Source organism: Numida meleagris, chromosome 6 (genome assembly GCF_002078875.1).
Source record: "Numida meleagris isolate 19003 breed g44 Domestic line chromosome 6, NumMel1.0, whole genome shotgun sequence".
In the NCBI taxonomy this organism is placed as follows: Eukaryota; Metazoa; Chordata; class Aves; order Galliformes; family Numididae; genus Numida; species Numida meleagris.
The window spans coordinates 12,132,233-12,158,269 of NC_034414.1; the positions used below are offsets into that span (position 1 = coordinate 12,132,233).

Here is a 26,037-nt window from a genome sequence, read left to right on the forward strand (position 1 = left end):
GAAAAAGAGAATAGGGAAGGTAGAAAGAGAAAATTAAAAAAAAAAACAAAAAAACACGTTAAAGAGTAACCCAGGAAAAGAGAATACAGAGAGCTCCGAATTCAGGACTGAGCGCGTAGCTGTGAGAAGCGGCAGAGACGATCACTGAATATCAGCTGCACGCTGCGTTCTGTCCCCGCATGACTCCTGTGGTTGCTCGAGCTCTGCCGCTTGCTCCAGGGAGCCGAGCGAGGCTCAGCTCGTGAGGCGGCGGCAGCCAGCGCTGAGTCCCGCGCGCGCCCAGCAGCACGGGGGAAGGCCCGGCCGCGCGGGCGTTGCAAAGCAGAGCGCAGACACGCGGCCCCATCGCCGCAGGGGAACCGCGAGCAGCTGAGGCGCTGCGCGTGCCTCACACCTATGGGAGACGAAGGGCACGCACGTGACGGACCGGCACGGCTCGAGGAGCCCCGCTGCACCACGAGGGGCGGCGTTCGGGGTGGGGGCTCGGGGAAGGGCCGGGGGCGGAGGGCGGGAGGCGGCATATACCCCCCGGCCGCGGCGCCCGAGAGGGCGGGGTGAGCTCAGGTAGCGGCCGGTACCCACCGGGGGCTGCAGCTCCGCGGGACGCCGCTGCCCGCCTACATGGAGGCTAGGCTGCTTCTCGGGGCGCTGCTGTGCGCCGGTCTGCCGCCGGGTGAGCTCCCAGCTCGGGTCGGGGTTGCGCGACGGGGCCGTCTCGGCCACCGCTAATTTGGTGCCTTTGCTTTGCAGCTTTGTCTCCGCGAGGTGCTAGCGCGCAACCTCCCGCCGGCGGCGACCTCCCCCTCCTCAGGTAAGAGCAGCCGGGGTGGAGCGGGAACCGCTGCGGGGTGGGCTGCGCGAGCCGAGCAAACCCTGCCGTGTTCTCCTGCCCGCAGCCCAGGCAGCGCCGGGGAACCTTGGAGACGGGACGGCCTCGCCGCGGCCATGCAGGTATGGAGCGCGGGCGAGCGCCTGGGGGTCTGCGCTCATCCCTTGGGGTGCCACTGGGGTGCCCGGCCTTTCTCTGAGGTGGTCTCTCACCAAGGGGCGCAGTGGTGCGTCCCTCGTGGCACGAGATGGTGCCTCGTCCTTCCCGCCTGGCGGAGGCACGAGGCGGGGCTGCTGGGGGGTTACAGCGTCAGGCATTGGTAGCGCCAGGTGCTTGGGGATTGAGGTTCCCCCCCAGGGGGTTAGCACGCAGGAACGGGCTTCGCTTCCTTCTTTGTCGGTTGCTGGGGCTTTGAATGCTTCTTCTGGAAGAAATATGTGTAGGTGAAAGGAGAAAAACGCATACTTTTTTTTTCTTAATTAACGACATGAGTAGTTATTCCATTTTAGTTGACTTAAATAGCTAGAACAAATCACTTCTATGTGCTCTTCCTTTTAATAAGCTGCTTTGAAAGAAAGAGGCACAGCGATGCTTATACTCTGCAGGGTTTATGTTCAAAAAGACATAGCTCCTCGTATCAGTTTTCAGTCAAATGTGTAAATAGGTCTTTAGACTGTGGAAAATGCCCACTGTTTTACAAATGCTATGCACAGGACTGAGAAATCAGAGTGATAAAACTTGTATGAGAACCAAATGCGGTAAATCTAACTGCATCCTTAAATAAAATTCCGTAGATGCTGCTCATGGTGTTCCTGATGTAATTTGGGAATGTTTACTGAATGTTTACTGCTATTTATCACTTTGTGCACAATAAAGGGTAGATCATATGCTGTTCTACATGAATGGATAACGTGTTTATTACTGAATTTTCTTTAATGAAATCTGTGCTCTATGAGTAACTACTGTGCCCTTGAAATACAACCATCGTAACAATGTAGCTGCAGCTCTTCAATCTTCAAAATCCCACCGTGAAATAGAGGAAGATTTTAAATGGAATGGCTGCAATGTTTGTAATACTACAGTAAATAAGCGATGTAGATAAAAGTAAATACCTTTGTAAGGAAAAAGCTTACAATGGTATGTCTTAGGCTTCTGAGGCTAGAAACCTTCACACTGATTTGAGAAGCATGTTAGTTGCCTTATATGCAGGCTATGGTAAAACAAAGATAAGAGGTTATTGTGAAGGTAAGTGATGTATTTTTAGCAAAGACATGCTGATTGGAAGGCACGCTTCTCCCGAAGAGCAGACTTGATCTTCTGTTTCCTAAAACAGAATAGGGGACAGAGCAGATACAGGCTGAATTGTCTTCTGCAGTTTGATGTGTTCCTGGCTCTTTCTTTTCTTGCTTTTTTTTTTTCCGAAAGAGGTAATGCAAGTACTAAATTTTGAAGAACTTTTTAAAGCATCTTCAAAGCAGTATCTGTGCTGATACTGGTTTCTGTTCTGCGTGATGGTTAGTAAATCTTACAGTACTGGTTATTCTGTGTGTACTAAAAACGTGAGGGAATATTATTTCCTTTAATTACATTCTCTCGAAGTAGAAATATGCATACGCATATTTTACTCAGTATTATGCAAATTGTCTCAAATATTGTTTCCTCTCAAGAAAAAAAGCTTTTGAAAATACTAAGCAATGTATACATTGTCATGTTTCTTTCCATCTATGAAATGTTCCCCTTAGAATGGGTGAGTTTTGTTTGCAAGTTTCTTTGTTGTGTCAAGAATTGTGATGTCGTTTAGTGATTTATGCACATACTTAAAATCCTTTTATAGTATGTAACAATGACAAAAAGATGCAAAATAGAAGAGTGCTTATTCTGAGAATAATGTGACTGTACAGAGGCAGTTAACTGTTGGTGGGGGGGAAGGAGTATGGGTTAGGGTATGCAAGGAAGTATTTAAATATACACTTTTGGGTACTTTGGTTAACGGGCTGAAAATCTACTTGCTGTCTTCATGCATTGTGTGCCTCTTGATAGTAGTCGAGTGGAGTTGTTAGAGCGATGATACATTTTAGCATGCAGTATTTTTTTGATAAATTTTCAGTAAGATAAATATGAAGCAGTGAGGTTAATAAAGATAGTAAATTTATGGAGAGATTGGGAAGAGTTTTTGCAACTCTTGGCTTTAGCTGCTTAAATAGCTTTCTTTTCCTTCCTGAAAGGAGTCTGGAATGACAGTTCATAATGCTTCAGCTACTACGATGTCGTTGTCTCAGAGCAGAAGACTCCGCGGTATGAAATGTGGGCCATCTAGTAAGTTAAGCTTTTTTTCATGGAAATAACTTCAATTGTCCTTTATGTTCTGCGTGATTTAATTATTGCTATGGAGGAAAAAAAAGAGAATAGTTCAAATCTAAAAATAATAATGATGAATGCGTAAGTCGGTGCTACAAAATTATGCTGAGAAATTTATTATTGTTAATAATTGTAGTGAAGAATTGTTTAGTTCACTGTGTCTCTTGCTAAGTGAATTTTATTTTTAACGGCGCGAGCAGATTTTGTGCTCTGCTTCAGAGAAACCAACTGGAGAAAGGCGTAAGATTCACTGTGCTACTTGAACAGAATATTGCAGGAAGATCATGAGTTGAATCCCTTCATAAGTAGGCCTAACACTTAAGCGAAGAAGAAATCTAGGATGGAGAATGAAAGTGTTTCACGCAAACTCATGTCTGAGCTTTTAAATTAGGATGTAGTTATGATAAAGAATTGTTTCATTGCACTTTGTAGGTACTATAGGATGTACTTTGTAGAATCATGGAATGGTTTGGGTTGGAAGGGACCTTTTAAGATCATCTAGTTCCAACCCCCTGCTATAGGCAGGGACGCCTCCCACTAGAGCAGGTTGCTCACAGCCCCATCCAGCCTGGCCTTGAATGCCTCCAGGGAGGGGTCATCCACAACCTCTCTGGGCAACCTGTGCCAGTCTCACCACCCTCACAGTAAGGAATTTCTTCCTAATATCTAGTCTAAATCTACCCTCTTCCAGTTTGAAGCTATTTCCCCTCATCCTGTTGCTACCTGCTCTTATTAAAAATAAATAAATAAATAAAATCCCTCCCCAGCTTTCCTGTAGACTCCTTTCAAGTACTGGAAGGACTGTTTTCTTTCTCTCTAATGAATTTGTATTGGTCAAAGCATTTCATAAAGGATTTCTGTTTCTGATGTCTTTGCTTTAGCAACATAAAGTTCTTGGAGACACGCTTGAAAAATTGATCACTGTCTACACTTGCAGCTGGAAAAGAAATTATTCCACTTTTTACCAGGTTCAATATCTATACTAAGAAGATTCCTTTTAATATCCCAGTGAACTCTGTGTGGGAAATGGAATCCATTGTTTCCTGTTTGTGAAAGGCACATATGAAAAACAAAGCAAAAGAAAACCCATTCTACTTTCTGAAAGAGTTCAGATTATATTAAGCATTTATAAAATGTTTCATTTCGACTCTCCCTGTTCGAAGGGAGATGTGAGCTGCTGCTGTTCTGTCCATGGGTTTTGATTTGCGGCAATTTGGGGATATATAGACTAGTTAGGCTTTTTTATTATTCTTTTTAAGCCAGAAAGGTAAGCTATCAACTTCTAGTTGATAGTCCTAGTTGAGTGCTGTCTCTCTAAATGTGTTGGAGATGATTTTAAAAACTGATTATTACAGACATATTTCCCACTGACTATTACAATCACTCATTGTTACAGTAATATTTTTCTTGCTTCCTACAAGTGTCTGCATAGATAAAATTGAACATCTTTTATATGAACTTTTTTATATGATGGGTGTGTGAATTATTATGCAATAAATCTCTTCACTGTTGTGCTCTATTATTCAAGTATGAGTGGTTTAGGAAGTAATATAATGTCTTAAGTCAATGTAACAACAACGTCAAAAAGGTACAGGTAAGTATCAAGAGGTGAATTGTTGGCTTAGTTTCTTGTCACCGGGGAAGATAGGTTTTGGTTTCAAATGTTAATCATAATTGACAGCAGTTAGCTGTCCATAGCTTTTTAAGCTACCTTCTGCGCATCTATTTTTAATCCTATGCTAAAAACTGAGAAACTCAACCAAACAAAACGCACATAGGCATGCACGCACACACCTTAAACATACAAACAACAACAAAACCCAACCAACCAGCCTGTTAAGAACTCAAGATGACCAAAACTAATTATTTCTGGAAGTAACTTTCAAACTACTGCTGAAAATTCTTAACAAGTTAAATACTTCCTACATTCCTGTAGGAGGCATTAATGTTGAAGGTCATCATTTCAGTAGACGGTGCTAGACCCTTACAGTATATGTGACATGGAGTATAGCAGAAAATCTGCAGTTAACAAGAAGGCTGTTAGTGAAGGGTTAAGAACAACTTCCTTCTCGTTTATCTCAGGAAAAAAAAAGGAAGTTTTACCTCCCAATGCAATGAGATCTTTGTCCTCATTTCAAGGCTGCACTGCAGCCTGCTGTAGCCTGTATGCTACAGTAGACTTCCATCATTACCAACAGCTTCTTTCAGAGACTGTTTTTATGGTAAAGGTTAAAAGATAATGAAAAAATTGTTGCTGTATTAGTTCTTCCATAGTTAAAGGGATACCTGAAAGTAGTCTAGGGAAAGTATGCAGTGGAAATTATGCTCTTAAAAAAGCTAACTTTCAAGAATATTAACAGTTATTGTATTTAATTCTAAGCATGCTTTCTACTCCTATGAAATGGGTGTAGTCTAGTTGATGCTTCGTGCAAAAGTTTGAGTTCAAAAAGCCTTGGTTTTGTTTTGTTTTACTTTTCCACTCCAAAATAAAACTTGCTGCTTTTGAACTAAGGAATCTTTTTAGTACTTTGATAATTTTCCGGCCTATTGTCTACAATGGCTTAAAACTTTTTTAATAGCTTAGTTGAAACTTGTTCACTTTCAGACCTCCTCTAAGTAAATCTTCCATGCCTAACTTTTCTATCCAGGTGAACCTAATCCTGAACACCCTGAAAGCAAACCTGCCTTCAGTGATTTGCATTTAACAGGCTTTTTGTGCTATGTCTTAGAAATAACAGTAACAACTACATGTGTTGGAATTCTGCATCCTGACACTTTGTAGAAAAATACCTGAAATGAAAAATCTACATTGATAAAAAAAAAAAAACTTTCAAGAGTTGATGGTGTATTGATGGTAATGGTGTATTACTGTGAAGCTGAAACTTAATTGCTGGAGCAACTGGACTGACATTATGATTAAAAATAAAACACTCTAAAACTGATAGGCATGGTAATGTGCATGTCAGACATATTTTTGAATGTTTGCTTTTACATTTGTGCAACTTATACTTGAATGACTCCTTGTTAACTTTTGTATGCGATGCAGATCCTTAATTCCTTTGGATTTAGCGCTTTGTGGGGCAGGAGGACAGCTGTCCTTTAGTGCATGTATCCCACTTTATGCTGAAGAGCTTTATACTGTATAAATTATTTTCACTGTACTTTTTTTCTACTGCTGTTAGTAACTCTGAAGGATGAACTTTGGGTGAGGAAAGCCAAACTTGTAGTTGGGTGGCAACAGAAATTATGTTCAAGATACCTTAGATGCTATGTAGTCTATTATGCTTTCTTGCAATAGTCCTTCTTTACCTGATACAATGTCATATTTATAAAGCCACAAAACAAAAATTCTGAAGTAAATGTTTATTTCTGACAAAAATACAAGATTTCTTTGACATGTTGTCACAGGAAATCAGCAGGATCTATGGTCAGAGCCCAAGTGTAGAACACTTGAGAAGACAACCACAGTTGGGTGCGATTACACTGTTTTCAGAACAGATTTTAGAACTTTCTGTTGTCAACTCTACATGATGTTATTCAAGCATCTCTACTCAGAGCAAGAAGTCACCTCTGACTCTTGGATGCTGATCTCCAGGAAACACTTGCAATGAAGTGCAAACAGACTGGGTTACAGTCTGACTTTGTTGTTGTTTGTTTTAAACAACAGCAACAACAACAAAAACCCAACAAACCAGGTTCCTGACACTGAAAAAATGGGGAGGATGATCTAATAAGATAGGCCTAGGTGTCGAAGGAGCTAAAATGATCTCATTTAACATACTGGGTTGGAATGCAGCCTGTTCAGTAGTTGAGATGAGAGGAGCAGAGAAGAGCTCAGACCTTCTTTATAAGATAGTTCTAAATCTCCACCATCCAAAATTGAGGAGGAGTTTCTGACACTTGGCTTTGTGATGATGATGGTTTTGTTATCAGTGTGGTCTGCAGAGTGTAAGGGTAGGGAACGTATATTCCTTTCATGACAGAGATCTGAGTTAACCCTTTGTTATGGGATGTTTATTCTTGGTAGCAGATGAATTATTTCAGTGTTAACGGAAATAGATTGAGTTCCTGGTTAAAGGAGCCCATGCTGTTGTAGTAAGATCATTAAATTTAATTGGAACTAACCCTATATTCTTCCTGCTACCTGATGAAAAACTACTCTGGCTTTGCACACAATTTTTCCATGCTTTGGAAATATGCTTTGCAGTAATGTTATATATAAAAAAAAAAGGGATATGAGCAGATACAACAGCTATGTTTATCATGTTTTCTTAAAATCACATTCATGAAAATAATAGAGGACTTCATAAGGAAGGAAACACTCATAATGAGTTAACTGACTTCTAACTGAGATAAGATTAGCTGCCTTTCTTTCTAAAAGGGAGCAAGAGACTTGCTTCCCAGCTACAGCAAATGTCTCCAGATCAGCTGACTATGTCCACAACTGAAATAAGTGTAGCTTCAGGCAGGTTACCTGAGCCATGCTTAAGGGGGAATCATTCAACCTGAAACATCAAAAGGGAGCTAACTTTGTCTGCAGCAAAGAGGAACATGACTTGCAGTCTAATTGCAGATTATTGTAGCTCGACAGGCAATAGGGCATAATCTTAGAGAAGCCAAGAACAGAGACCTGAGCTCTGATTACACAGGTCTCACAACACTCAAGATGAAAGAGAGCAATGTCTGCCTTTCTTGACGAGGGGGATAAGGTTCTTGTATTAGTGACAAGATTGATCACAGAGAGTATGTAAATGAGGTGGCTCAGTAGGGACCTTTCTGCATGGTGCTTGCATTAGTGCATGAACTCATTCATGCTGGCCAGACAGGGGAAGCATTCCGGCTCAGCAGTTTTTGCAAATAATAATGGCCATAGGAAGCACCAGCACTGTACTGACAAACCTGGACAAGCTAAATTAGGAGATTAGAATGAAGCTGGAGTTTATAGTGTTTTGTTAAAATGTTGGGTTTTTTTTGTTGTTATTAAAAATACTGTTCCTGATGGTTGTTAGAAGTTTGCGTCTTGCTTTCAGATTAAGTGGATTTAAAATTCTGAGTAAGTATGGTTCCCTGGCTCCTGTAACGTTCTCTAATACAGGCAAAGCAAACTAAATGTTTGCTATAGAATATGTTGATAGAAAATTACTATTGGTAATACATCAATAAAAAGACATTCTAGAACAGGAGGGAAAAGTTACGTTGCTCTTACTGGAGTGAGGAATTCAGCATCTGTTCAATAGCAGTCGGATGTCAGAGATCAACTCTTGACTTGTTTGATGCATTTATTAGCTTTATGGAATTAAACAATTAGTTTATGGAAAAAAAAGTTCCAGCCATTTTATAAAGCAGTTTAGAATCTACTTTTGATATTTGTACTTTCTGTGCACGTTTAATGAATGTCAGTGCTGAGAATAAAACCTGAAGATGGTGTGATCCGTGAAATCATAAAACAGTGTTCTGTATTGCAGAAGGTTTTCCTCCTAAAACTAATTCTGTTTAAATAAATTGCAGTTTGTATGGATTTTTGGAAGTAGAGCTTGCATTAGTTTGCCTGCATCAACAAATCTTGAAACCATGCTTAACTAAGTTTTCTCAAAAGCTTCAGGGTAATCTAGGTGTATTAAGGCTTGTGTGTACATCACTGATATTTAGACTTTTCATATGTGAGGGTTTTACTGAAGTTCTATAAATTCTGGTTTTCAGGACAGCACTTACACAATTCACATTTAAGATAATTTTTCAAGAAAAGTATATTTTTAAAGACAAAGGAAATAAAAAGGATGAAACCTGACATTCTCTTCACAAAATGATTTCTTCTTAACTTGTGCGCTTAGTTTCAGTTTTTAAATATCAGTATATTTATTCTTACACAACAAATAATTTCTTTCTTTTCTCTAAACAACAGAAATTACTATTTTTTTTTTGCATAACAGGCAATTATTAAAATACAAATGCTTTGCCAAGCAGTCTTAAACTTAAGAAGGTCAAATGTTAGAAAAATAAGTGATTATATAATAAGAGTTAGAAAAGCATTTGATTACAAATTCTAAACCTGGTAGCAAGAAGCTTAGAAATTGCGACATGGAAGGAGAGCAGGCAGTTGAAGGATTTGCAGCTGGGATCTTGACATCTATATTTACATGACAGAGCTGGTAGAGCTTACCCATCCAATGTCACTTGCAGCATTATTTTATATAAGGACAGGTATTGAGCTGTTTTTTCTTATAATGTGTTTACTCCCATTATTCATTAAATGAATGGTCAGAAAGTATGTCAGAGCCCATAGCCATTTTGATTTGGCCTTCTCTAGGTGTGAAATATGCTCATAGCATGTGGTTATATTTCTCAAGATGAAGCTTTTTCAGTGTTTCCTGTTTGTGGGGTCCTGTGGCATTCTCCTGGGCTCATGCAGAATTTAAATGCTAAGGCTTCGTCTGTCATTTGTGGAGATAAAGATCGGTAACAGAACTGGGTCGTAAGAATGAAGATTGTAATTTATTTTTAATGTGCTTTGTTTTTCAACTCAGGTTCATTTACATGTTTTAATGGAGGTGAGTGTGTCTACAGGGAACTCTGCAACTGCAGTCGATTTAATGCGTCTGGACCAAGATGTCAGACAGGTGTGTTGAGAGGAAACTGAACGGATTTCTGTAATTGCATGCAGGTTCCCACAACTGCAAAAATGACCACTCTTTACCTAAAGGCTCCTTCATCTCATGATATTTTTCCCTCCCTCTCTCTTCTGTGGTGATATATCGTACTATGTCACATTTCAGTACAGATTAAATCTAAACAACAGCAGTACTCCTCAAGTGACTCTCCTTTTGTTAGTGTATAACACAGGTGCCGAAAGAGATCATATATGCAGAACATGGGGTCAATATCACTTTGAAACTTTCGATGGACTCTATTACTATTTTTCTGGGAAATCCACATATGCCCTTGTGAGACATACTGAATTAGATGAGCAGAGTTTTTCTATACAGGTAGGGGACTGCGCTTCTACGTTCCCTTTTACTGTTGTTGAACATGCTGATGCAATAATTTTAGGAGATGAAACATAGCTTGAGATGGTAGGAAAGGGGGCCTCTAGAATGTAATCTACATTTAATTCTAATATAATGTATACTACCAGCTAATCTTGCAAAGGTTATAAATATCCGGAAGAAAACAGTTGTCTCTACTTCTTAAACCAGCTGCTGTTGTGTAAAGACTGTTCCAAAAAGATTGCTAATTGTAATCAGATTTTTGGGAAGAGTAGAATTACTTGTTCAGGTGCTGAAGGTGGGATCATTAATTCTAGTTGTGTAACATATGGATTGTGAAGAACTCAATTACAATCTTAACTTTGACGCTAGTAATTTTATTTGGCAGGTGAATAATGATCCCGAATGCCATTCTTCTCCATACTCTTGCAAACGATCTGTTAGTTTATACTTTTCCGGAGATGAACAAATAAAAATGAGCAGTGAAGTCACCTATAAAGGATTTGGGTAATGGTACTCACCTTTCTGAGGCTGTAACAGTAGAATTAATTTCATGATACAGTTTTGATAGCAGAGATGTAAACGAGATGACTTTTTTTGTAGCTTAAAATAAATACCTGTTCATACCACAGCTGTGATGAGCCCTCCTCAGCTATGGAGTAGTAACTGAGGGAGGAGGTATCTAAAGAAGCAGGATGTAATGTCAAGAAATACAGCTGTTGTCATTCATCTTTTGTTTTTTGCTCTTATCTGTAACTTCATCATTTTTACTTTAGTTATTCAGTATTTACATCTGCAGTCTTAAAGTATGTGGAGGAATCATTACATCAAGTAACTAGTAGGGATATTCCTTATTTAAGGTGTTTGGTGTTTTTGTTTCTTAATCCTGTCTTGCTTTGCAGACTTCAATTGCCTTCTGTTATTGGAAACTTACGCATCCAGAAACTAGCTGGGTACTTTCTAGTCAGGCATCAGTACGCCTTTACTCTGGCTTGGGATGGTACATCTGCAGTGTATATAAAAATGGCACCAGAGTACCTGGGCAAAACACATGGTCTGTGCGGGAACAATAATGCTGTCCTGCAGGATGATCTTGAAACTAGTTATGGTGAGTATTTAAAATACTTTCAGTTGTGTAAAACATCTTTTCCAGGTTAACTGTTACTTTGTTTAGTTTATAATTGCAACACTAATTGAATTTAAGATGTGCAATTTTTTGAAATGAAAAATGTTATGTGGAAATGCTGCTTTTTAATGATACTATTAATGAAGAGGACTGATTTCAGTATGACTGGGACTCTGGAGGGGTATCTGCTTTTTAAAAATGTAGCTAGTAGCTGGGTTGCTCCATTATTTATGGTGGTATTTGCACTTCAGATTCCTGGGACCTAAAAAAGTACAATTATACTTTTAAATGTTCACTGCCCTCTATGCAGTTTTACATAGGAACCTGTGGAAGCTTGAGATACTATTATTGGAAATGAATCAATAATTTTAATTAGCAAATCAGTGAAGACCACCAAATCCCATTTGATAGGGCATTTTATTTATCCTAACGCTTTCAGAAGTGACCAGTGATTCTCAGAGTCTCAGTTCCTTGGATACCAACTTCAGACACTTAACAAGAGTCTTGGCTTTCAATAAATTCTGAGTGAAGACCTCTATAAACTAAAAAGAACCAGGGGAAAAAAAAAAAGCAGACCTCCTTAAAAGGTATCTCAACCTAGGCAATAGAAAACTTCTGGAAATTGCTATGGGCTGTTCAGCTATTCGCTATTCAACTATTCTCTAAAAATAGGGTATTTCTTTAGAATACTATTTCAAAGCCCAAAGTACAATGTATAGTAGGCTTCCTTTGTTAAGGCATGTCACTCAATTTTGTAAAGGATCAGCCCTGAGCTACGGTCAGCCCATTAAACAGTTAGCTCACTAGAAGTTAATAACAAGATCAGTATCTCGTTGTGCTCATTTGCTGTCAAACATTTCTCTACCCTCTCACCTTTCTCATGGTATCTCAGTTGCATAAAGCTGCAATTGTAGCACAAGTAGATGCACTGCACACTATCTTTATCTGAACATCTTGAGGGGCATTAGCAATACGGATAAGACACGATACGCATTTCTGTGTAATTTGAGTGGTAATCAATGTCACCACATCTCTGTGATGGATTATACCTTTCTTAGCTAGTTTAAAGCTAGCATGGACACTTATATGAAAAAGACACTTGCAGATATTTTTGAAGGTAATGTAGATAGTTATTTAGTACCCTTGCAGTGACCCTGGAATGCCTTAATATTCTTGGGTTTTAGGCTATCTGTTCAGACTTGTGTATACAGGAGGAGTTTAGAACTATGCGTATTATTACAGATTTCTTTCCTGCTTTCATTCAAGGATGGCAGTATGCACAGTCCTACTCCCCTAAAGCCCTTCCTTGCCGGATCACCTGTTGGATTAGGTTCTTTCTGCCCTTCTAAAACCTTTTCTCTACATTCCCTTTAAAAGAGCTTTCTGTGTCTTAGAAGGACCAGAGCTTTTTCAGGCTTAGACCTGATTCATTTTGTTGTAGGTGGTATTTAGATGTCTCTTCTTAACATGGTAGTATGATCGTTCATATGTTTCCACAGTATAGAAATGTTGTTTTGCCAAATCACTGTATTGACTGTATGTGTGTCTTGTTTAGGAAAATTGACAGACGATATAACAGAGTTTGTAGAGAGTTGGCGGGAAAATCCTCCACAAGGAAAACCCTCTTGGGATAACTCTTTTCTCAATGAGCCACCTTGCCTGACTCAAAGCCATGAATCTTTACAGGTTTGGATCTTCATGAAAGGATTATTACTATAGTCTATGATTCTTACAAGAGTTTGACTGTAAATATTCTCAATTCTCCTTTGGAGAGGTGGATTGAGAAGACTGCTGTAACAGCATTTACCCGATCTACCTTTTTTGCCCTATTAGTCTTCTATATGAGTTCATAACTTAATTTTTGATCTTCTGGGGATATTATACTGCCTGGTTAGCAGCCAAAAGAAGTGTTTGAATCTGGAGTTAAATTAGTGAGAAGGTGTAAAGCAGGGGGCTTATTCTAGAGGTAATTCCCATTTCCTCCCTTAGGAAGGATAGGAGGAAGCAGGCACATGAAAACAAATTGAGAGCATGTTTTATTTGCTAGTGTTAAAAAACATAACTTTTGTCACTTTAGTCCTCCACATCAAAGTAGTTTTCCCTTGTAAGCAATATTTTGAAGTTATAGCCCTGAAATGAGGTGCTTTGAAGCTAATGCTTATGTGAGTTGTTTTTTCTGTTGCCTTTTACTGTATAATTTAATGAAAATGAAGACCCTTTCAAGTTGTCTAGCCCTACTTGCAATACTCTTTGCCCTTTTCTGGGAAAGTATGTATTTTATTAGCATTGCTATGACCTTGAATAAAGGTTCGGTGTCATGAATATTCCGGCATGTAAAGCACTATGATGCTAGCCACAGCTTCTAGTTGATGAATGGGGAAGGATTCCTAGTCAGCCTGAGAGATCTCTGTTCTGTTTTTGCATAGTGTGCTCTTCTGCTTAGGTTTACTTTTTAAAACCTTCACAACTGCAGTCTCTTTAATTTCAGAGAGCATATGCTCTGTGTAATATTCTGTTACATCCTCCATTTGAACAATGTCACGAATACGTGAGCCCTCTTCCTTTTATGGCAAGCTGCACCAGTGATCTTTGCATGTAAGTGAATGTTTTTGAGAAATTCCAAAGCTATTATGAAAAACATTGTACTTTATCAGTTACAATTCATTCTCACAATAGCAAAACTGATGTGGTTCCTTTTCTACATACTAATTGATATCTAAAATGTTTTTATTAAGTTAGAATGCCTTGCTTTTCTCACTCATTCTAGTTTTACTGTCAGAGATTTCTGTGGAGTTTGTTTTCGTTGGTGTAAGGATGACAAAATATAGGCCCAGTTATTAGCTTATTAGTAATAATAAACATAATTTATTAGTTTACCTTTCCTTCAGTATGGTATTTATTTTCATGCTGAATATATGACATCGTTAGTATTTTCAATCTTAATGAAAGGTAATAGTGAATAGATCAATTGGGCATCCGTAAGCAGTAAACATTAATTTAACCAAAAGTTGAAATTGATAGCCTGCTCAGAAACTATTTGAGTCTACGCTATCATTTAAAAATCTCATCTCAAAGCAGTTTTGACTGTTTAGCAGGCAGGGCAGAAAAAAATTTCCATTTCTTGCACCATGACAGCTCTCTAGTGGAAATTTTATGCTTTATTCTGAGTGTTCTGTTGGATACTATTTCTCTTGTAAAAATCAAGACCTCTATTCACATCTCTTTTAACTGGTGTATCACTGGCTTCAATGGATTTACTGTCAGGTCTCAAACACTGATCTTCTGTCTTCAAGCATAGCAGAATGTCATATCCATTTAAGGGTTTTAACCTCTTCAAGCAACACATGAAAACTGTACATTAAATCTGGATTAGTGTAAATACAAACTGTGCTTGTATGCAGTGTAGGAACATTCGTGAGATTATGACTGTGTTTGAAAGTAGGAGAAAAATAATACGTCAATTTTTTTTGTAAGGTCAGCAGTTGATAATGCAACTTGGTGTCGAGCATTAACTGAATACGCCAGAGCATGTGCCCAAGCAGGAAAACCTCTTCATGAGTGGAGAAGGCACTTTCAGCCATGTGGTATGCAGGCACTTCAGTATTTGGAAATACTGCTTAATAGTTGATTGCTCTTCATAATTTACTGTGTCTTTCCTCCCATTATGAACTAATATAGTTATCAGTGAAAGCATAACTATGGACTCCAATGCTATGTAGAGGTTAGGAATTTTTTAATATGTGTAATCTGTACTGAGTATATTGTGCATGTTTTTATAAGCTTAGTCCTTTTTAAAGAATCAGATATTTCAGTAAGATGATTAAGATGTTTTTTTCACGGAACTACTCTTTCAAATGTTGACCAAGACTTTTCATACATTTCTAATATATAACATATCATGGCTGTTAAAAATCAATTTGAATTATACTTGAATAAATCTTCACCTTAAAAGTCACAGAAGGTAAGTTTGAAAGAGATCATCTAATTGGCCCCTCTGTCTGGAAAACAAGACCAAAATTGCATTGTCTTTTGTCGGAACATTTCCTACGCGTTTCCAGAAATGTTGGTTAATGAATATTCTACTGCTTCCTATGCTGATCTCACAGCTTTGCTGTGAAAAAGTTTCCCAACCTGTCCCGTGATTTTAAGATTTATTGCTTCTTGATGCACCTGCAATAGGCAGACTACGGATGTATGTATATTCTGTTTGCATGTTAGAAAGTTGTTGTTTCATTGCTACAGACAACATATATTCAGTTGACTTACCAAAGAGTAAATAACTGAAATCAGCATGTGCACCTCTTCACTCTGTGGGGCAGTAGCCCAAGAACTCTTTGTTTGTCTTTTCTGTTTTGTAGTGATTACCTGTCTTGAACCATTAACCTACAATGAGTGCATCAACTGTTGCCCTGTTTCATGTCATCAGCAATCACAGTGTGTTGACAGTGAGCTTCCCTGCATTGATGGATGCTATTGTCCAGATGGTAACAGTTTTGCTTCTCAAATATGTATTATTTGATGCATTTAACTTCTAGATTGCTTTCCCCTATTTCTACATGGCCTTTAAATTGTTCACAGTAATTCCTTATAAACACCATGCAAAGAAGGTGTGGATGATTGACCTTGTTTTCCTCATTTGGTGACAACAGGCTTTTCCTTAATCTAGCAAGTAGGAATAGTTTCAGCACAAATCCAAGTACCAGGTGTAGAGTTCTGCAGTTGAGTGAAAAAATGTGTTTTGCTGATTGCTTTATGTATAGGGGAGCCTATACATAATTCTTGTCTATTATCTATACATAATTATCCATACATAATTATCCTGATTCTTGTGTTTGCTGCTTGATTTTATTTTACTTTTTCCTCACAAAGGATGTCTGCAAGTTCAGGTTTTTATGAGAGCTCCAAAACATGGCATGAGTAAAACTCACTCATGTGGTTAGAAACATCTTATACTGAGATATTTACTGTAGAATGGTTTGGGCCAGGAAGATATTTACTAATTCAGGCTATAACAATACTCTGCACTTGTTATTAAAAGATATTTTGATGTCTTGTTTCATCTTGTTACTGACTTCTCTTAGGTACCTAATTCTATATGCTCATTCTAGAGGAAATGATATGCCATAGATCCTTGAACCCTGTCTGTTTTAAGTATGATCATCTTTGTTGTATGCTTTCTCCTACTCCTGGGCTAGTAATCTCTTTTACTTTCTGGGTCTTTAATAATGGAATAATTGAAAAATAAAAAATCCACCCCCCACCCCTCCCAGGGAGACCTGCTGTAGTTTAATAAGGACCAAACAGTGCCTTAAAACAAAGAGACAAAGATTTATTAAGCTGTCAAAAAAAGCCAAGTGTACTCAAATAAACAGCATTTTTGGTTTATTTTCACAGTATTAAACACCAGTGATTCACAGTATTAATACAACATCGCAAGCAATTTAGAAATAGAATATAAAACAACTTCCAAATAGCCTACAACTTTATATTCAATAGAGTATGACCATTTGTGTTGCTCTTAGTTCTCTGTGTGTTCTCTGTCGTTATTTATAAATATTTCAATCTTTCTTGTTTTATTTTTTCTAGGCTTAATTTATGAAAATGAATTGTGTGTCAAGCCTTTGGACTGTCCTTGTGATTATCATGGAAGTTCTTTTGAAATAGGTTCTGTGGTTTATGAGGAATGTAATAACTGGTTAGTAGATTTTCTTTTAATGCTGTAGGCTTAACCCTTCTGTGGTTATGAGAGAGGCACGGCACTTAAGGCCTATGTCACTTAAAAATTGGATAAAATTGACAAGTCATTACAGTTGCTACATACGAAAATTGTTAGTCTGGAGACAACTAGTTACTACTAAGAGATGTCTAAAAGAAACTATAGATTTTTTTAATGGAGAAGAGCAAATCATGGATATTGCAGGGAGTACTGAAATGTTTAGTACTTTTTAAAATCTTGAACTCTGTCGAAAAGGAATCTAGAATTAAAAATCTTAACAGAAGAGTTACTTTTCTTCTATTGTTCTCTTGGAATCCAGGAAAAAACAACTGAGAATAGCTATATACTTTACAAAATACAATCTCAATATGAAACTTTTTTGCTTTTATTTTAGCACTTGCATTGGAGGAAAATGGATTTGTACCAATCTTACATGTCCAGGTATGTCAAAATTAAGTCTTGGTTACTTAACTTTTTTTAAATAACTGTGAATTTTTATTTGAGATAAAATATCGATGCTTATTTTAATGTCTTTCCCCGCTGTATTTTCTATACAATTTGTATTTTTGTTTGTTTATAAATAAATAAACACACACAGATTAAATATAAAAGTGCTCTAAATAGCAGACATCTACCTTTCAACTTAGCTCAGTAATGCATCACCCCCTAGGTCGCTATAATGTCTCTGATAGATGGCACTACCTTGTTGTTCCTGGCATTCATCTAAAGTTTCCTCTGCAGTCTTCAATTGACAGACTTACAGATACGTTTCATGGAAGAGTTTCCAAGTGCAAGATTACTGTTTCGTTGCTGTTTTTTTTTTCCTCATGGTATTCATGGCTAGTGATGTTGTAGCTAGGTATTAGACAAATGTATGTTAATTATTTTCCCAAGTTGTTTGTCCAGTGAGGGGTGCTAGTCTCACTTCACTGATAAGCAACAAAGCTACGGACATCAGTTGAAAGGATTTTGCATGTGAGAGGTACCCATAGCCTCATGGTTTATACAGCTGTTAATAGTATCAAGCACTGGTCTAAGAGCTGTGAAACTGATGTTTCTGGAAATGAGTTTCTAGAGCCACACATCACACCCAGAAGGCACGGAGCACACACATCATTGTCTCTTTGTAGTGGTGGAACTGCAACAGTGTCTTGGCCTGGCATCAGATAGGAACTCCCTTAAAAACAACAAAAAAAGTAAGGCTAGGATTCAGTTCCTAACCATTTTCCTAGCACCTGGTAATAATGCAAGCACAATTTTTTAAATTATAGTATATATCAACGATAGCTCTTCATAATACATAACACTTTTTCTACATACTTAATTCCATTATTTGTTGTATTTGTCAGCTGAATGTTCAGTTTCAGGAGACATTCATTTTATGACATTTGATGGGCGTGAATACACTTTTCAAGCCACTTGCCAATATATTCTAGCAAAAAGCCGTACATCTGGAGAGTTTACCATATCCTTGCAAAATGCTCCCTGTGGACAGGTAAGGCTTAGAACTTTCTTGTTATGTTTATATCTTGAAGGGAAAATGCATATTAAGGAGGGAAAAAATATCAAAACCGTTGAATATATTGAAGTTATTAGCAACAGTTTTCCTTAATGATGAAATAGCTGAAAGCTTTTGCTTGCACTAAATAGGAAGGATCATGCCAGTGTTCTGATCCAGTGCCCACTGAGGCCATTCAATAGTGCATTGTGTCTTTTGCAGCAAATCCTGAATGATGGCTTGTTTTCTTCAGCTTTCTGGATCTTTGTGGATTTGCAGTGAGTGCAAATAACTATACTGCTTATTATTATTTGAAAGAAAAATGAGGTGTTTTTTTCTTTTTTTGCACTTTGAATATAGATTTCTCTTTTGGCTTTGTTCTTGCAGCTTGAAATTCACTTTTACTTATGTCGATATAGGAAATTTTGGTAGCTTTTGGACAACTTTCTTGGCTTTATGTATAGATATGCATATGTGTTACTGTTGAAAGTCTGTAGCCTGTACATCCCAACGCCCATGTGCATATGTATAGCTGATGCTATGGATGCTACTACTTCATTAGGAGAGTTCTAATACTACATACAAAAGTCATAAATATAATTCATTTACTTTATGTTGAAGACTTCATCTCTTGCTCTCTGTATTATACTGTTGTACTTGGGAGGTATAGAACACTTATAAGATTTTCATTGAAACTGCACGTTGCTAGTATGGTTCTTATGAGGTACAACAAGGAACAGTGTTTTATTCTGTGCATTTCTGTAAGTCACATTGCAATCGTGAAGCTTCTCTTTGACTTATGTTGTTCATACGCTTGACATTGCCTTGGGAAGAAAAATGGTCATGCCACGTTTTCTAAAGGCGTATTTTAGAAAATCTATTTGTTCTAGTGCACCAGAAGCTACCTCTCTGAGAGATAGAGAAGACCTTTAAGTAGAAGGAAGTCACGTGAAACTGTCACTGAAAGTTCACCATAATAGAGATTATATAATATTCAGTAGAATAAAATAGAGTAGATAGAATTAAACAGTAATAATAAATAGGATTAAATAGTAATCTGGACACAGATACAGACTGGGAGATGAGTGGCTAGAGAACAACTCTGCAGAAAGGGATCTGACAGTCAAGGGTGCAAACTGCATTGTGGGGTGCATCGAACACATGGTAGCCATTTGGTCAGAAGAGGTGGTTCATATGCTGTATTTAGTGTTGATGGTACCTTGCCTCGAATATTGTGTGCAGTTCTGTGCTTCACAATATAAAAAAGGATGCTAAAGTCCTTGAAGATGATCTTTGCGTTTGGAAAAACATGGTGATCCTGCTTGTATTTCATGTTTGTAGGAAGATAGAGACCACTTGAAGATTAAATGCGTTCATGCCCCATCCCTAGAGACTTTGAAGGTGAGGCTGGATCACACCTTGGGCAGCCTGATCTAGCTGTGGTGTCCCTGTTCATTGCAGGGGAGTTGGACTAGATGGTCTTCAGAGGTCCCTTCCAACTCTAAGGATTCTACGATTCTATGATTCCCTTTTATAAAAATGAATGGATTGAAATGGGAAGCTAAAAGACTTGCTGTGTAGAACCTTATTTCTCAATAGTTTGAGATCTGTGTGCTTTTAAAATTCTGACTTATTCTTTTAAGTTATCAGACCCATCGCATTCAAGCAGATTAAAAGTATAGAAAGAAAATACCTGAGGAGATTTTTAGCTCTCTGAGTCACAAAGAGCTCAGTCATCTCATGCTTTAGATCTGATGACATAAACAGTCATCAGGCAGCAAGTGATTTGAAAACTATGTGGAATTTTGTTAAAGCACTTTTCGGAATGAAAATCAGGAGATCAGCACAGCTTAACCTTATCTAGGTTTCAGTGACAGCCTCACTGTCTTTATAGTCTGTACAATGAGAAAGTCTTCTGAATATAGGATTTTTAAGTGTTGAGTGAGAGAAATGGCCATTCCTGTGAAAACACCTGCTGAAAGTTGGCAGGGGCGGTGCTATGAAAGGAGCAGTTCATTGAAACAGAGAATAATTGTCAAACAATTTCTTCAGTTTCGGGTATGAAGGAATAATGAAGCTTTTGTCAGTATTGTGTAGCAATGTATATACTTTGGAGAGTTGTTCCCTTGACTCTGATCTGTTGGTAGGAACTGGTATGTTTTATTTTCAACTTGTTAAAAGGTAGGGAAAACTCTGTATTTATAGCAGCTACTGCTGAATGATATGCACAGAAACTACATTTCTTAGTGGAGAAGGTGAAGAAGCTGGAGAACAAGATAAGTTGCAAGAGTGTCATTTCACAATTCAGTTGTCCGTCTTTGCCAGCAGTCTTGGAGAGGTGGTTGAACTGATGAAATATCTCCAAATTTTTACAATTCAGTGTTTTAAAGTTCAGTTCGGAAATAACAACTGATGATCAAGGAAAAACTGCATTATTATTTAGAGATGTGAGAATTCTGAATGTATTTCTTTATTCTTTACCCACCACTGTGTGTCCATGGTACTTGAAGGACTGACAGATCTCTGTGCTAGTTCAGCATCTCTGTGCCACCTAATAAAGTTTGGAGATCCTGGCAGCTGTAATGATTCCTTTTCAGGATGTAAGGTGAGACTTCTTCCATGTCAGGCAAGTCTCAATGAAAGTCACTGGGAATACAAATCTTTGAAGTAAAAACCTTTATTTAATTTGTACTATTAATGGTGCTAGTTTGACTGTCCGAAGATAAGAATATTTAAAGGAGTTTTTGTTCAGTGCCTTTTTCAGTGCTGAAGGTGCTTAACATTTTACATGATGAAAGCATCAACTCAGGCAGTGGGACTGGGAAGCACAGCTTCCAGCAGCTCTACTGGAGGTTTCTGGGTAGCAGCTCAGGATTGGAATCCAATCAAGGAAAAATTTCCCTCAGAAAGACCTAGGTCGCACTTGAGTGATTTTGCACATATCTGTGTATGTTTGTGTATGTTTATCACAAGACTTAAAAGATACATAATCAAGAACAGAGTAAAATGAGCTAATACAGTGTACCAAAAGTGACTGGTCTTAGTTTTGTCTTTGTTCTTGAATACCTTTTAAATGGGTATAAGGTCTTGTGATGACTGAGCTGGAACAGAAGAAAGAGCAGTTAGGTGCCTACCTCTTTCGTCAGTTGGGATAGGCAGACTTAACTTTGTCTACCTCAGACACTAAGCCAATGTAAATAAGCCGATGCCTTAGAATCTAGAGCAAAGAGGTAAAAGTGTGACAGGAGTGGTAGAAATTTAAATCATTCCTGAAGCAAAGAGAATGTAATCACTCCCATTACTGAGAAGGGAAAACCTGGGGAACTACAGCCCAGTGAGCCTCATGTCTGTGGCTGGAAAATCACGGAGCACATCATCCTGTAAGCTGTGTTAAGGCACGTGGAAGACAAGGAGTTGATCTGAGACAGCATGGCTTCACCAAGGGCAGATCATTCCTGACCCATCTGATGGCTTGCTATGACAGAGTAACAGCATCCGTGGATAAAGGAGGGGGAACTGATGTTGTCTACCTGGATTTGTGCAAGGCCTTTGATATGGTCCCGCACCATATCCTTATTTCTAAATAGGAGAGATATGAAGGCTGAACTATTAAGTGGATAAATAATTGGTTGGATGGTCACACCTAGAGGACTGTGATTAATGGATCAATGTCAAGGTGGAGACCAGTCATGGGTGGTGTCCCCCAGGGTTCTGTCTTGGAACTGGTGCTCTCCAACATTTTTATCAATGACATCTGGAGTACTGCATCCAAGTCTGGTGTCCCCAGCACAAGAAAGATGTGAAGCTGTTGGAGTGGATCCAGAGGAGGAGGGTCTTGAATATGATCGAAGAGCTGGAGCACCTCTCTTATAAAGAAGGGCTGATGGAGCCGGGCTTGCTTAACATTGAGAAGAGAAGGCTCTGCGGAGACCTCACTGTACTTAAAAGGAGCTTACAAACAGGGGAGAGATGGACTTTTTACATGGGCAGATAGTGATAGGACAGAGGGCAATGGCTTTAAACTAGAAGAGGGGAGATTTAGGTAAGATGTTAGGAGGAAATTCTTTCTTTAGAGTGTCTGAGGCACTGGCAGAGGCTGCCCAGAGAGACTGTAGGTGCCCCATCCCTGGAGGCATTCAAGGCCAAGTTGGATGGGGCCCTGGGCAGCCTGATCTGGTGGGTGGCAACCCTGCCAATTGCAGGGGCTTTGGAACTAGATGGTTTTATCTCTTCTAACATATGCCATTCTATGATAAACGTAGACTGTGATTCTGATTTCTTTCAGGATGTAGCAAGGTGTGAAAGTAGCATGCTGAGATGATGAAGATTAAGACATCTCAGTCCATCTCTATGCCTGATCTGCTATGCTAGGGAACTTTTCTCATAAAATGGATGAATGATCAATTTCATTCTAATAATAAAATTCTGATAGTCTTCTGTGATTAGTAGGCATTATTTTGCCAGATGCACTGAAAGCTGAAGTATAATTAGCTTTGATGGAAGTCCTAATCTGGAAACTTTGATAGGAACTGACTGGTGTTAATCATCTCTCTGGCTAGTTGCCCTGTTATGTGGTACAGGTGTATTTGTTACTGTGATACACTGGATAAATTCAATATTCAATAGGCCTCAGGCTTGTGCTGCTTTCCACCTGGTATGTTGTCTAGCTGAAGATCACTCATGTAACATGAACTGTGCAGGAATACTAAGTAGCTTGGGACTTCTTTTAGGTATCACAGTTTCAGGACTTCTATTAGAATTTTTTGTATCTCACAAGCAATTCTATCTGCTTATTTGGATTTTTCTTCCTGCTAAAGTATATAAATTGTCAGCTGTATTAGGCTTTCATGCCTTGCTTTAATTCTGGGAATCATCCACCTCCAACAGTAACTTCATTATTTTTAGGTAAGAGTACATTCATTCTTGAAGTAAAAAAGAAATGACTGAAGGTTTGAAAATAAATAAATAAATGCATCTATAATTTAGCTTAGGCACTAAGGAAGTTCCTAAGAAATATGCAAATAGTAGCAATGTAGTATAATGGTAGTAAAAGGAAGCAAGTCAAGCCAGGTGGGTGCTGTGATATGCTCCTGCTTTTCTCTTTTTTAAATCAGTATTAATTTAGGAAGCTTATGAACATATTCCACAATTCCTCTCTTAGAAATAATGAACTTAAATGCTGTTTTTAAATAATGAGTCACAAGATGCTTTTGTCTTTCACTACTTTGAAAAAGTGATGTACCTTGAATATGCTTTAAGAGAACTTGGGTATATCAGAACACTTTCTGAAGAAAAAAAAAAGAATTCAAAATCAGATCTGTGTCCTGCTGTGCAGATAATGCAGTTTTGTTTGTGTATGGGAGCTGACCCGCAGTGTGTTTCGGATCAGTGGATCTCATGAATTGCACGTGTCTTTGCAGTAAGCCTTGGAAGAGTTATTTGCATTTCTCTTCATATCCCATTTTTGAGCTGCATTAGCTTAATATGGTAGAGTTGGATTTAAACACACATTTGAAATTAAAAAAAAAAAAATTTCTCTTAACAATTATGTTGTACATTATTAAAGTGCAATCTGCTAGGATTATATAAAGCTACTAATTTTCATTTTCTCCCTGTTAACTTGCAGTCTTCTTTAACCTTCATCCTGCTTAAAATCAAGTGTATTTTTAAACTGCTCTCTTTTGTAGAACCAGGATGGATCATGTATCCAATCAATCAGCATTATTCTTAAGCAGGACCTCAAGAGGCAAGTGACTCTGACTCATTCAGGAGATGTTTTGATATATGACCAGTACAAAATTAACCTGCCTTATGCAGATGGTAAGGAACAATATGTAAGCATTATACGCTCATCAAATGCTGAAGCAGTGCTTTAGTGACATATGCATATGTTGTGATATCATCAGTATTGTTAACATACTAATGCTAAGTGATGTATTGTTGATATTAATGCTGTTGATTTTTGAAATCTTTCACAGTTTAGTTGCTAGCGTACATTTTGCTCTGATGTTAGGAGCTGTACTGTGCTAGTGTCTCGTATGTTAAGATAAAGTACGTTACATCCCTTACAAGCCCAAATACAGTCCTTCGCGTAAGACTGGCTAGTTCTTTTCTGAGGGATATTTTTTTCCTCTCATTCATGACTGAATAATTTCTCTTTTTGCTTCAGTGAGTTTTCAAATGTCTCCCTCGGAAGATACTAGCAAGTATTTTACATATGAGTATACGACTGTGTTATATGAGGATCAACGTTAGCTTCAGTGAGAGGGTGATACGCAAATCATAAGTTCATTTGATGACTAGGGGAACTTGGCTTTTTGGGAATTCCCAAAAGGGACTTCAGTACAGGAAGAACGTTGTCACTGCTACACTCCTAGAAATAGATTGTCTAAAAGAAGTGAATGGAAACATTATCTCCAGTGTTGATGTGTTTAAATTGATGTGCTTTTTTTTTTTAGCTAACTTGCATGAATAATTTGGTGAACTCTAGATACTTTGTTACTAAGTTTGACTGTCATTAATTTCTCACTTTTTTCTTCTAAAATATAACCTTTTTTGATAAATCAAGAATTTGGGGAGAATAGGGGTAGAGTAGGAAAAAAATGTGACATATAAGAATTTTTTTTACAAAAGCAAAATGACAGGAAACAAAATGCAAATTATAGGCAAGTTTCCATTGCCCTTTAAAAATCTCTGTTCTTATTCACTAGATTTATTTGAAATACGGAAACTCTCCTCTGTATTTCTTCAAGTGAAGACACGCATTGGATTACAGATACTCTATGATAGAGAAGGACTGAGGCTTTATCTTCAAGCTGATGGACGGTGGAAGGACGATACTGTTGGACTTTGTGGAACCTTCAATGGAAATATGGAGGATGATTTTTTGTATGAGTAGTTACAAGACTTTCATTTACTAGTATATGAATATATATAATTAGAATGATAAATCAAATGGGTACTGAAGTTGAATAGAAGGATACAAAAGAAAGTATTTTAAGATTTGGTGTTAGTGGGCTAGATAGTAGGTTTTGATTTGCAAACATAAAAACTGTCCTTCAACTACAGAATTTCAAAACAAATTTTGTGTATTTTAATGTAAAAACACAGTGAAATTTATATCATTACTAAGGGCTAGTTTATCTGAACATTTCTCCAAAAGATGGGCTAGCCCATATAAGGGAATTTATCTCTCCCCACAACTCTTTGTCTGTTCAGCTCCAGTTCACTACTACAAGTTCTAATCTGCTTTTGCTAACAGAGCCTCCTTTGTTCAGTGCCTGCAGGTCAGCAAAAGAAACTGGCTGTTGCCTGAGCTTCACTTGTGGTGTTGCAGTGAAAGATGGTCAGAGCTGCCTGAGCATCATAGTCAACATTAGGCTTAATAACTGGCTTCCAGAGGGTAAAGCAGCCTCACGGAAGGGGGAGAAGAGGAATGGGAATTTAAAGCACAACAGAAGGCTTGGTTAACAATGGAAAAATTAAAAAAAAAAAAAGAAAAAAAGAAAAAGAAAAACAAAAATAAAA

At 38.1% G+C, this 26,037-nt stretch overlaps 1 protein-coding gene across 6 annotated transcripts in view; it reads left to right on the top strand.

Moving 5' to 3' along the window:
• Nucleotides 246–26,037, top strand: part of OTOG (otogelin) — a 149,958-nt gene continuing 124,166 nt past the window's right edge. For 5 of the 6 annotated variants that reach the window (XM_021401757.1, XM_021401758.1, XM_021401759.1 and 2 more), the window contains exons 1-17: nucleotides 246–475; nucleotides 751–811; nucleotides 897–951; nucleotides 3,055–3,145; nucleotides 9,712–9,804; nucleotides 10,016–10,170; nucleotides 10,559–10,677; nucleotides 11,073–11,278; nucleotides 12,852–12,982; nucleotides 13,785–13,891; nucleotides 14,771–14,880; nucleotides 15,655–15,780; nucleotides 16,883–16,991; nucleotides 17,407–17,453; nucleotides 18,362–18,507; nucleotides 24,198–24,330; nucleotides 25,221–25,398. In XM_021401757.1, the coding sequence (XP_021257432.1) occupies nucleotides 397–475; nucleotides 751–811; nucleotides 897–951; nucleotides 3,055–3,145; nucleotides 9,712–9,804; nucleotides 10,016–10,170; nucleotides 10,559–10,677; nucleotides 11,073–11,278; nucleotides 12,852–12,982; nucleotides 13,785–13,891; nucleotides 14,771–14,880; nucleotides 15,655–15,780; nucleotides 16,883–16,991; nucleotides 17,407–17,453; nucleotides 18,362–18,507; nucleotides 24,198–24,330; nucleotides 25,221–25,398 (1,946 nt within the window). In that variant the 5' untranslated portion in view covers nucleotides 246–396. Of the gene's footprint in view, nucleotides 476–535; nucleotides 674–750; nucleotides 812–896; nucleotides 952–3,054; nucleotides 3,146–9,711; nucleotides 9,805–10,015; nucleotides 10,171–10,558; nucleotides 10,678–11,072; nucleotides 11,279–12,851; nucleotides 12,983–13,784; nucleotides 13,892–14,770; nucleotides 14,881–15,654; nucleotides 15,781–16,882; nucleotides 16,992–17,406; nucleotides 17,454–18,361; nucleotides 18,508–24,197; nucleotides 24,331–25,220; nucleotides 25,399–26,037 lie in introns of those variants that run through there. The other variant, XM_021401760.1, reaches the window with a different exon arrangement.